Here is a 12,071-nt window from a genome sequence, read left to right on the forward strand (position 1 = left end):
TCTACACTATATCCCTTCTTGTACTCTCAACCACCCCTCTTTCTCATCGCTCGCGCTAAAAATAGACAACCGAATCCTATTAACACCAACATTGTTTTTTCACAATTAGCTCTATACTGTGATCCAACATGGATATCGTAAGAAAGTTGCTTCCAGTGCTTTTATTTGCTTGGTGTTGCGTTTTTGTGATTAACAAGAATGGAGTTGAAGCATCACATCGGATTATCGAACGTCTTCAAAATGTTAAGGCTCTTGAAGTGAAGGACGCCCACAGAACTAAGTTCCACTTTCAACCTCCACAGCATTGGATTAACGGTAATATGCATGAAGTTTGGTTATATTTTTTATGTTACACGAATTTTCTATGACTCTACTGATGATATGAATATTATGACCTGCAATAAGAGAAAGAAAGTCCCCAGTTATTAGAGCATTGGTGTGATGCCAGTTAAGGACATTCGAACGATCAAGTCAATATGATATTCAACATAAGCAATAAACTTAAAACCTAATCTTCTTTCGGATTTAGGGAGCTATTTTCATTATTACTCATAGCCGTGCTGACATTGTTTGGTGCCGTTAAATTGTGCTGCTACAACCATTATATTCAAAATGAGTCAATTTTTGAAATATCAAAACTTATCATTATGCATAATTTGGATTGGATTTTATGAATCGCACTTTGTATATTCTTGTAACTAGTCACTGACTTCTTTTATTTTTGTCTCCGTGACGGCCAATAATCAAAACATCAACCACAGATCCAAATGGTGAGTGTTTTATCCCAACAACCAAATTCGTTGTTCATTTACGGTGGTATTTGAATGATTAATTCCACTTTCTAAAGTGAAATAATTTCACTTTCAAACACCAACGTAAATTTACGTTCGTGTTTGAATACCTAATTTGTATATCTCATCCACTCTCTTGATATTTTGCACAGGACCCATGTACTTCAACGGGGTGTACCACTTATTCTACCAATACAATCCCAAAGGATCTGTGTGGGGAAACATCTTGTGGGCGCACTCCGTCTCTAAAGACCTAATCAACTGGGAAGCCCTAGAACCAGCCATATACCCCTCCAAACCCTTCGACATGAACGGTTGCTGGTCCGGATCCGCCACCATCCTCCCGGGAAACAAGCCCGTCATCCTCTACACCGGCCTCGACCCGGAAAAGCGCCAGGTCCAGAACTACGCCATCCCCAAAGACGACACCGACCCCTACCTCCGCGAATGGATCAAACCAGACAACAACCCGTTGGTGGTGCCCTCCCCGGAAATGAACGTCAGCCAGTTCCGCGACCCCACCACCGCCTGGTGGTACAACGGCCACTGGAGGATGGTGGTAGGAGGAAAGAGAGGGCACCGCGGCATGGCGTATCTGTACCGGAGCATGGACTTTAAGTTCTGGGTCAAGAGCAAGCACCCGCTCCATTCGGCTGAGAACACCGGCATGTGGGAGTGCCCGGACTTTTTCCCGTTGTATAAGAATGGGAACAAGCAGGGAGCGGACACCTCGAGAGTTGGGCCGGATGTGAAGCACGCGTTCAAGGTGAGCCTGGATGAGACGAGGTATGAGTACTACACACTGGGGACGTATAAGCCGGAAGATGACTCGTACAAAGTGGATCCGAGAATGCTGGACAGTCGGGACGGGTTGAGATATGATTATGGCAACTTTTATGCGTCCAAAACTTTCTTTGATCCTGTGAAGGGTAGAAGGATTTTGTGGGGTTGGGCTAATGAGTCTGATTCAGCTGACGAAGATACGGAAAAGGGGTGGGCCGGAATTCAGGTACGAGAATTTAAGATTTAGGTTTAGGGTCAGCTATATCACCCATAATGAGCTTAACTCATAATGATTACTGCTTTAATACTATTTAGAATCAGATGCTTTTGTATGGGTCAAGTGACCAATAATACAAATTTACATGATCACTTACAGAAACGGTATATATATATACGGAGCCGTTCCAAATAGGACGTCCACACTTTCGCTAAAGTGCGGACGTCGACGTTGCAGCTCGGCTCGGGGCGCGACGGATCGGCGGGGCTTCCGGACGGAGGCCAGGGGTCGGACGGACCGGTCTGTAGTCGGTGGAGTCGCCGACGACGTGGTTGCAGCGCTCCCCATAAACCTGTAGTTGTAGGTGAGGTTGTTGCCCAGAAACCTGCAACCTCGACCTCCTCCGACCTCGATCGCTGCCCAGAAGTTGTCTGGGATGCCTCCGGCCGTCCCGATTTGCGCAGCCGTCGCGGCCTGAAAGGCTGCAGAAGATCGACGTCCGCACTTTAGCGAAAGTGCGGACGTCCGCTTTGGAACGGGCCTGTATATATATATATATATATATATATATATATATAGGCCCGATCACAGTATCATTAAAGTGCGGATGTCGGCGCAGCCGCCGCTTTCAGGCTGCGACGGAGGCGCGAATCGGGCCAGACGGAGGCCGGAGGCATCCCAGACAGCTTCTGGGCAGCGATCGGGGTCGGAGGAGGTCGGGGTTGCAGGTTCTGGGCAGCGCTGCAAACCGGTCGCAGGCGACTCCACCTGATGACAGACTGGCTTCGCAGACCCCTGACCTCCGTCAGGCAAGCCGCGCCGCGCCGTCGGCTTGATCGAGGCCGGAGGAGCGACGTCCGCACTTTTTCTGGGTTGCGGACGACCGCTCTCGAACGGTTTGTATATATAGATATATATACACACGCAATATATTAATGCATATCATGATGGACAAATTAGGTCAGACACAAACCGGAGGTTTCTATAGAATTTATCTTGTCCAAATAGATTTGTTTGTGTCTTTCAAATACTATTGTGTCAATATCGGAAGTAAATATTGACTAATAACTATTGTGATAAGTTAATTGTTGGCTGTTGATTAATGGGCAGGCAATTCCACGACAGATCTGGCTCAGTCCTGATGGGAAGCAAGTGCTACAATGGCCTATCCAAGAAGTGGAAACTTTGAGGGGGCAAAAGATTGACATAACAAATCAACTTCTAGAAAAGGGAAAGCCTTTTGAAGTTCGTTCAATAACTGCTGCACAGGTTTGATTGGTGCCCCTATTGTTATTGATTTGAAGGGAAAACATCACCAATGGTCACTGAGTTATGACTTATTCGACACTTATCTCACTGTATTTTCAACAATATCACTTAACTCACTCAGTTTTACATCCGTCTTTCACTTAACTCACTGTCGTTAATTTTGCCGTTAAAAGCTATTAAAATTGAGGGTATATTTGTCTAAACACTAAAAAAATGCATTTCTAACCTTTTTTTTTTTAAAAAAAAAGACGATTTTTTTTTCAAATTATATTTAAGTTAAAAAAATCATTTGTTATTAGAAATCTCATAAATTTAAAAAATTGAAAAAAGTCTAATAAATGTAAATTGAGGGTATATTTATCTAAACACTAAAAAAATGCATTTCTAACTTTTTTTTTTTTAAAAAAAGACAATTTTTTTCAAATTATATTTAAGTTAAAAAAATCATTTTTTATTAGAAATTTCAGAAATTTAAAAAAATTGAAAAAAAGTCTAATAAATGTAGTTTTTTTTAAGTTAAAAATGATTTTTAAGTGTTTTGACAAATATACCCTCAATTTTAACTGCTTCTAACGGTAGAATTAACGGCAGTGAGTTAAGTGAAAGACGGATGTAAAACTGAGTGAGTTAAGTGATATTATTGAAAATACAGTGAGTTAAGTGTCGAATAAGTCATAACTCAGTGACCATTGGTGATATTTCCCCCCCATAAATCAAAAATCATCTGCCGGCATTTATAAATGTTTTATTATTTTTTTTGGCAAATTTCATTTATAAATGCTAATTGGAACAATATCACACAGGCCGATGTTGAAGTTACCTTCACCATTCCTAGCGTGGACAAAGCTGAGGAGTATGATCCTACCTGGCGGGATGCGGAAACGGCGTGTGCGGCAAAGCGTTCGAATGTTCCAGGTGGTGTTGGGCCATTCGGACTCTTGACATTGGCCTCTCAAAACCTAGAGGAGTTCACTCCCGTCTTCTTTAGGATTATCAAAATAAAAGACCAAAAGTACAAGGTTCTTATGTGCTCTGACGCAAAGTTTTCAACTTTGAAGCCGTTCGATGAGAAACAGTATAGACCATCGTTTGCCGGCTTAGTAGATGTAGATATAGCCGCCGAAAAGAAGATTTCCCTCAGGACTTTGATTGATCATTCTGCTGTTGAAAGTTTTGGAGCAGGAGGAAGAACATGCATCTTATCTAGGGTTTATCCGACCCTAGCTGTAAACGATGCAGCTCACTTGTTTTTGTTCAACAATGGCACCGAGCCAATTACTGTTCAGACTCTCACTGCTTGGAGTATGAATGCTCCTAAGGCCATGAACCAGGGCGAAAAATGAAGTACTCATCAGAAGGTAATTTGATCGAGCTTACAAACATGTATGAGCGTTACAGTAGACATGTCGATCCCATAGTAGGTGTTGTTGCAATTGGATTATTGAAGGTTCTGTAATGGCCCTCATATGTTGATTTGTGATTCCATTTTAATTGAATTGAACACGGTTTTCCGATTGAAATCCTCATTTTATATATAAAACATATCACATGCATGGAAACCCCACTACTTCCGGTGTTGTAGAAGTCCAAATCGTCGTGAAGTATCGATCCGTATCTAACTTTAGTTCGTAGGCCGCGGCGCGTTAAGTGAATGTGGAGACGCAGTGAAGTTGGACCCTCGAGTAAATATAATGACTAAAGTTGTGGGAGAGAGATAACGTCAGACACAATTCATTTTTTTTGACTTTGTCAATGGAAACTCAAAGGCTTCCTAGGTCCAACATAAACCCTTTCGGCGCATGCGAAATGCTCCAACTGTACATTGCAGCACAGTGCCTGGCGCATGTGAAACGTCAGACACAATTCATGACAATTGACAAACATCAGATCGACCACATACAACTTTATGAATATATAATATTTTTGTTCAGATTTTTTTTGGCGGTGGGAGGATAATTTTTTGTTTGAATTAGAAAAGTTTTACAAACAAGATTACAAAACACAAATAAGCAGAACAAGATAAACATAATAGAGACTGACTGAACAGAACAAGATAAACATAAAAACTAACAGCGCATCAATTAACATAGGGGAGTGAAATTTGCACTCCCCTTTTTACATTTTGCACTCCCCTTTGATTTTTTTTATAATATTTCTTCTCTAACTCTGATTTGCATCCCCAAACTACCCTTAATCTCTCTATCGAAAGCAAACTGATATTGAGAGCCAGTTGTGCGACGAGTAGGTCTCTCTCGAACTTTATCCGGTCACCGTCCGGCGACAATGTTACAGTTTCCAGGCTTCATGAAACAGTACCTGTGGTCAATCAGGACAATTCAGACGTCGTTTCTGCTGCCGTCTCAATGGCCCCAACCCCACAGCGAAGAGCTCCTCCTCGCCATGGAGGAGGCCGATTACGACGAAAAGTGTAATGAAATCCGAAAGAGCCACAGCAACCAGATTATGATTGGGAAACCGACTGTTGATGTTGATAAAGAAGACTATGATAATGATGCTGACGATGATGATGTGGACGATGCAGAGGATTCTGAGGGCGAAGAGTTTGAGCAGGAAACCGGTTGAAAATGCCAGAACCCCTCTTCTGTTTTTAGTTTTAACATTATATACTTGCTTATGATCTGGCGTCAATATATCAATGTGTGCACTCCATATTCTCTTAAACAAATATGTTGACTTGTGCCAATTGAGCGACATTTATATGGGTGTAGCTTCCGCCATAGTTGCTTTTATGCTTTGGTATCCTTCATTTACACAGTTGTATACAATGACCCGTAATGAGGCTCAACTTTTCCAGTTATCAAAAAAAGAAGAAGAACAAACTGATATTGCTTCTCCTAGTCTCCCTCTCTCTCTCTCTCTCTCTCTCTCTCTTCTCTCTCTCTCTCTCTCTCTCTCTCTCTCTCTCTCTCTCTCTCTCTCTCTCTCTCTCTCTCTCTCTCCTTCTTCCATTATCTTGGGTGAACCTGGGCTAAGGGAAGTGGTGCAATAAGAGATTTGTTTATAGTACAATTGAAATTAGAGATTATATCTTCATATCAGATTGAAACCCAGATGGACAAACATATAATCAAACACCAACTGGGCTTATATAATTGAGACCCCTTCCCTACACTCTCCCAAGCCCTCTCTTTCGACACCCACCGCCTCTCTCTCCTCCACAACCGCGGCCACCTCCCATGTCGTCTCTAGCGCCTCCACCGGCTCCGGCCAATACTTCGTCGACCTCTTCCTCGGCACCGACATCTGCAGCGATCTGGTCTGGCTCCGTTGCTCCGCCTGCAAAAGATGCGCCAATCAGCGAGAACTACGATGAGTCTGAGATTTGGATCGGAGATAGAGAGTTTAGTTTTACTTTTCGTATTAGGCCGTGGAAGAGAGAGGATGAGACAAATAAGTGGAGGGGTGATTTGGTAAAAGCAGTACAAGAGGAGTGCAAATTTCAGCTCTCTTAACATAACAGTTTAAAACTTTAATTTGTTTTTACACATTAGGGAGAGTTTTAGTTTTATGATAGTATTCATTTATTTTTTAAATCATCAATTAAAAGTTGTGTCTGTAATGAAAGAAAAAAGTAAGTTGTTAACAAACTAGTGAATAATAAAAGAGAGAGAAGACTGAAGGAAATAAAAGGTATGATTTACATTAGAAGTACATAATTAATGAATATTTATGTGAACAACCACATAGATAATAATATTCACAACACCACTTACATTACAAAGTCATTTATGTAAAAGACGAGAGAGGAAAGGGAGACATCTTGTAATGGCTAGTTATCTAGAGCAAAGTCTATGTTCTTTCATTGACACAAAACATAGATATCACTACAAGAGAAAATGTCATCGGCGACAACCCAAAGTTGTCGTAAAAAGTCTAAATTTCTCGCTGAATTGAAAATGCAACGATTTTGGGTTGTCGCAACCAGTTGTCGCCTTATGTGTTTTACTGATTGTCAAAAGCGACGAAATTACACGGTTGTCGCTTTTTCAATATGCGACGCAATCAGTTCCTCACATATCAGAAATTGTGAGACACACAAGTGTGTTACCAAAAACTATATGTGAGGCTTTATATTTGTTACTATTTTTAATATACGACTCTTCATTTACGTCGCATATTCCATCTGCGAGGCTTGCATGTTTGTCGCATTTTTAATAAGCGACACAATTCGTTCCTCACATATGACATCTTGCGAGACACGTAAGTGTGTTACAAAATGCTATATATGAGACTTTATGTTTGTTACAATTTTTAATATACGAGACTTCTTTTACGTTGCATATGCCGTCTGCGAGGCTTATATGTTTAATAAAAAATTTATATGCGAGACTTCTTTTTGTTGCAAACAAATAACTGCGAGATTTCATTTTTGTTGCATATATTAATATGCGACACATATGTATTTGTTGTAGAAAATTATATGCAAGACTTTTTATTTGTCTCGTATAATTTTGTCGAGAAACTAATTGCGTCGCATATTGAAAAAGCAACAACCATGTAATTTCGTCACTTTTAACAATCAGTAAAACACATTAAGCAACAACTGGTCGCGACAACCCAAAGTTGTTGTATTTTCAAGGGAAAATTTTAGAAACAGTACATGAAGTTTGGCCCACTATTAATTTTCGTACACGAAGTCACAAATTATGAACTTTGGTACACCAAATGTAAACCCCGACTCACGATCCATACACGACGTTAGTGAAGTCGTTAAATCCTATGTCATTATTCATTTGTTAAAGGGTAATTTAGTACTCTCTCACTCTAACTCTTATTTTTGATGTTAAAAAAAAAAAAAAAAAGTATCTCCTCTCTCTGACTCTCTCTCTCTCTCCCCCCCTCTCTCCCTCTCGCCAAATAATCAAACCCAGAAAGCTCCCTGTGACTTTCTCTTTCTCACAGCTCTGAAATTAGGGTTAGGCGAGGCGGAAGAGGGCCAACCCGGCGGCCTTGAACCCGAGGAAGGTGTAGCGGGTCTTCAATTTGTCTCTCTGCAACGACGAGGAGAGAGATGATGGCGGCGACGGTGGGCTCAAACTTTTGCTTCTTGGAGATGTCTCTCTGCAATTCGCTTAAGGTATTGTTCATCTTCGAAATCCATCATGCTTGGTTTGGACTGGTTTCTGTGTGTAAATGACTGGATTGATGATGAAGAAGAAAGATTCAATTGGAATTGGAATTGGGGTTTTGGATGATAAGCTGCGAGGTGGATTACGATCTTGAAGTTGATTACAGCGCAGAGAGGCCGAGGAGCAATGGCTAGGCAGTTGGTGAGGTGGTGGTTGAGCTCTTGGACGGCTTGGTGGCGGAGCAAGTCGGGTTCGGGTCAGGGAGGACCGGAAGAGGCGCTATGGGGCGAGTGGGTTTAGGGAAAAAAAGGAGGGGATGGCGGAGGATGGAGTGGAGGGAATGACAATGGTGGTGTGGTAGTGGCAGGAGAGGAGGTTGTTGCAGAGCTCCATGCATGGTTGCAGGTGACCTTGCCAAGCTGCTGGGACTTCTCTCCAGCCATTGTGCAACCAGGAGGTGAGAGAGAGAGATGGGTGGCCAGAGAAATAGAGAGATGGGTGGCTAGAGTAAGATAGTGTGGAGACCAATTTACCCCTGAAACTATGCCAAGTGGCAGAGGTTCTCACGGCGTCAATGACGTCGTGTACAAGTCTTTGGTCGGGAACAAATGTTCGTGTACCAAAGTTCATAATTTGTGACTTCGTGTACGAAAATTAATAGTGGGCCAAACTTCATGCACTGTTCTTAAAATTTTCCCTATTTTCAATTAAACGGGAAACGATTGTTTGTTGCAAACGATTATAGATGATGCTAAGTTGTTTGTCTCATTTAATAATAAGCGGAATGCGACAAATGGCTAAATATTTCTTGCTCAAATTTAATAATTTATTTAAAATTTTCAAAATAATTTCAATATTTTAAAAAAAAATTTATTAATAATATTTATCTGCAAATAATAATATCTTCGTACTAAATCATAACCCAAATAAAGTCTACAAATATTCTACCCAAAAATAATAATAGTTAATAAAAAAAATTAGTTTACCAAGACTAGCTAAAACCTAAACTAATTATTGCTCAAAACCACTTTGCGAATCAAAATTCATCATCTTCATCAAATTTCTCATGTTCCAAATTGTCTGCATTGATTGACACTATCTTCATCTCTTCGCCTGCATTACATAACAAGAAAGAGTCATATTTATTCAAAGTTTAGTAGAAGTACAACTATCTTTTATTCAAAAAAAAAAAACCTAAAATGGAAAATTTCAAACTGTGGTGATATAAATAACACCTAAAAGAAGAACTCAAATTTTAATTAGCAGTAGAATATTTAAATTACAGAAATACTGAAAGCTATTCCATTACCTTTTCATCTGTTTCAAAGTGCTCCAACTTGGATAGCTTCCCGGTAGTCATTATCTTCTGAATATGACATCAAGGAAGAAAAACTTTAGTTAATTTGAGGATTTGCCAAACTTTAGTTATTTACAAATGATGCTTCACATTAAAAAGATAACAACATTGAACAATTGAGGACCTTAAATGTAAAAACATCTAAATTTGAGTAGGAACTGTAGGTAAATCAACTCTAACAACAAAAGGTAAAGGATAATCAAATGATAAAAATGTATTATACAAGGCTCTCCCAATAAGTGCCAGTAAGTAAACGTATAAATAAAACCTTATTCATCCTACAACAGTAAGGCCTTAATCATCCTTACTTTTAGCTACACAAGCACATATATAAAAGAGAATCTCAAAAGTCCCTCATTCTAAGACAATAGACAGAGTGAAAAATGATCTGGTTTAAACAATAATAACTCAGAAAGCATTCTCTTTTAGCAGGAGGCACACTCAGTGAATTGGACAGTGCCAAACAGAGAAGAGATGCCAAACATAGCACAAACCAAGCCTAGAATTAGCCCTTTCACCATTTGGTCACACAAAAACCATTGATAAAACACAAAATTGCAAAGCAAAAATCATGGAGTTAGACACTAACACCAGAAAACGTCACAGAGAACCATTTTTTATGGTCAACACTATGATCCAACTATACAAGAAAATAATCTATAAACTGACGATAACAAAAGTAATACACACAGCTAGAAACATGAACAAAATCATGTAGGGTTTACTTTGCAGAAGCAAGGGTATTCCAAAGCATCCAAAATTTCAAGAATTTACTAAAGCTAAAAGTAAAACCCAGTAATAGATGAAAATCTTGGTGAAATTCAAAACAAAAACTTGCACGGCTTCCATGGATTAAAATCTCATAGAACCAACCAAACTAGCAAACATTACGATCATGATAGGTTCTTAAACACCTTTTGAGAAACATACCTTGCAAATTGAACACTAAAAAATTGACCGAAGAACACCTGTAATATGCAATTCGACAAAAGAAAAAAAAGAAAAAAAACCAAAAGTCAAATCAAGAAAACAGAAGAAATCGGAGAAGAAAAAACTAACATCACACTTACTCAACCTTATGGAGACGAGAGAGTAGTCAATTGATCAAAGGAGCAGTATCCCTTTTATATTGCCTTCGATCTCGTTTGGGTTACGAAGAATCCTAATTAGGACTCCTCTCTTTTCTCTAAACATCCCGCCTAGATTTCCCGCCTTTGAGAGAAGATTGATTGCTCGAAGAACATTTTGCGGCTGTTTGAGGGGAGAATGGGAAGCTCTGATTGAGTTCTTCCATAGGGTTTAGATATTTATTTATGTTTTTAAATAAATTTATAGATAAATATTGAAGAAGTAATAAGTTTAATGGATTTTACTTCAACCATTGATTAAACCCTAAATCTAATGGACCACAATTAATGCCAAAATGTTTGATAACAAAAATGTTCAACGAGAGTGTAAGGAAAAAAAAAAAGAATCAGAATCGTAATTATGGAATTATAATTATAATTAGTTTTATATATGATACATAATTATGAAATCACAATTATAATTAGTTTGTATATATATATATATACCTGCTGACAAAAATAAAAAAATAGCAACATATGAAATTTCCTTTTCAAAAAAAAAAAATTTGAATCTGAGAATCAAAAATGTCAAACAACATATATTATCTAATGATTCAATTGACTCGGATCATAATTCTAGCCACTATTTGTATCACTATCAACTATTAATTCTTCTTCGTTGGAAGCTCTATTATACTCCAACATAAGATTATCATCATCATCAGTAGAATCATCATTAATAAATTCGTCATCATATAATGTCTTAGCACGACTTAGAACACAGCTTCTTCAGCTCATCAATTAACGGACGCAAAAATATATCAATATCTTTTCCCGGTGATTGAGGTCCTGAAATCAATAATGTCAACATGGAGAATGGTTTTTTCATGCATTTCCACGGGGGCAGGTTATACGGAACCACCACCACAGGCCACATACTATAAGAAGTACTCATGTTCCCAAAAGGATTGAAGCCGTCAGTTGCAAGGCCTAATCTGACATTTCGTGGATCTTTCGCAAAATCAGGGTACATCTTATCAAACTCCTTCCAAGCTACAGAGTCTGCCGGATGCCTCATCTCACCCTCCACATCAACTCGTTTATCTTTATGCCATCTCATGTCATTCGATGTGTGTCTAGATCTGAATAATCTTTGTAACCTTGGTTTCAATGGAAAATATCGCAACACTTTCTGAGGAACCTTTTTTTTCTGTTCACGATCACTATTCTTATATCGTGGCTCATTACACACTGTACATTTGTCTTTCTTTTCATTCTCTTGAAATAGTTAATTTATTAACCTCACTCAGATTTGCCTTGAAGAGATTTCTCTTTACTGAGATTGCCTTAAGGGGAATTCTCTTCACCCAAATTTTCCTTGAGGGGATTATTCCTCACCCATGTGTTATCTTGCGGGGATTTCTACTTACACAGATTCACCTTGAGGGAATTTTGCCTTACCCGAATCTGCCTTGAGAGGTTTTACCTCACTCAGAT

At 39.3% G+C, this 12,071-nt stretch overlaps 2 protein-coding genes and 1 long non-coding RNA gene across 3 annotated transcripts; 2 read left to right on the plus strand and 1 right to left on the minus strand.

The window, feature by feature from the left end:
• The first annotated feature begins 101 nt into the window (after nt 1–101).
• On the plus strand, nt 102–4,580 carry LOC133720002 (beta-fructofuranosidase, insoluble isoenzyme 3-like). Its single transcript, XM_062146198.1, has 5 exons — nt 102–315; nt 762–770; nt 944–1,800; nt 2,902–3,060; nt 3,864–4,580. The coding sequence occupies exons 1-5, from the start codon at nt 129–131 to the stop codon at nt 4,401–4,403; spliced, it is 1,752 nt and encodes a 583-aa protein (XP_062002182.1). The 5' UTR covers nt 102–128; the 3' UTR covers nt 4,404–4,580.
• A 686-nt stretch (nt 4,581–5,266) lies between these two features.
• Nucleotides 5,267–5,862, plus strand: LOC133723518 (uncharacterized). Its single transcript, XM_062150362.1, has one exon. It carries the CDS (start codon nt 5,344–5,346, stop codon nt 5,641–5,643), a length of 300 nt encoding a protein of 99 aa, XP_062006346.1. The 5' UTR covers nt 5,267–5,343; the 3' UTR covers nt 5,644–5,862.
• A 3,185-nt stretch (nt 5,863–9,047) lies between these two features.
• Nucleotides 9,048–10,786, minus strand: LOC133719936 (uncharacterized). The gene is made up of 4 exons (XR_009851567.1): nt 10,583–10,786; nt 10,438–10,475; nt 9,460–9,516; nt 9,048–9,263 (listed from the first exon to the last, which is right to left on the minus strand). It is a non-coding gene; the product is annotated as an uncharacterized LOC133719936 (long non-coding RNA).
• Between the last annotated feature and the right edge of the window lie 1,285 nt (nt 10,787–12,071).

Source organism: Rosa rugosa, chromosome 7 (assembly GCF_958449725.1).
Source record: "Rosa rugosa chromosome 7, drRosRugo1.1, whole genome shotgun sequence".
Taxonomy (NCBI): Eukaryota; Viridiplantae; Streptophyta; class Magnoliopsida; order Rosales; family Rosaceae; genus Rosa; species Rosa rugosa.

Coding starts and splice junctions, on each gene's coding strand:
- LOC133720002 (XM_062146198.1), top strand. CDS start 129: ATGGATATCGTAAGAAAGTTGCTTCCAGTGCTTTTATTTGCTTGGTGT. Junction 1,801..2,901: donor AGGGGTGGGCCGGAATTCAG/GTACGAGAATTT, acceptor ATTAATGGGCAG/GCAATTCCACGACAGATCTG. Junction 3,061..3,863: donor GTTCAATAACTGCTGCACAG/GTTTGATTGGTG, acceptor AATATCACACAG/GCCGATGTTGAAGTTACCTT.
- LOC133723518 (XM_062150362.1), top strand. CDS start 5,344: ATGTTACAGTTTCCAGGCTTCATGAAACAGTACCTGTGGTCAATCAGG.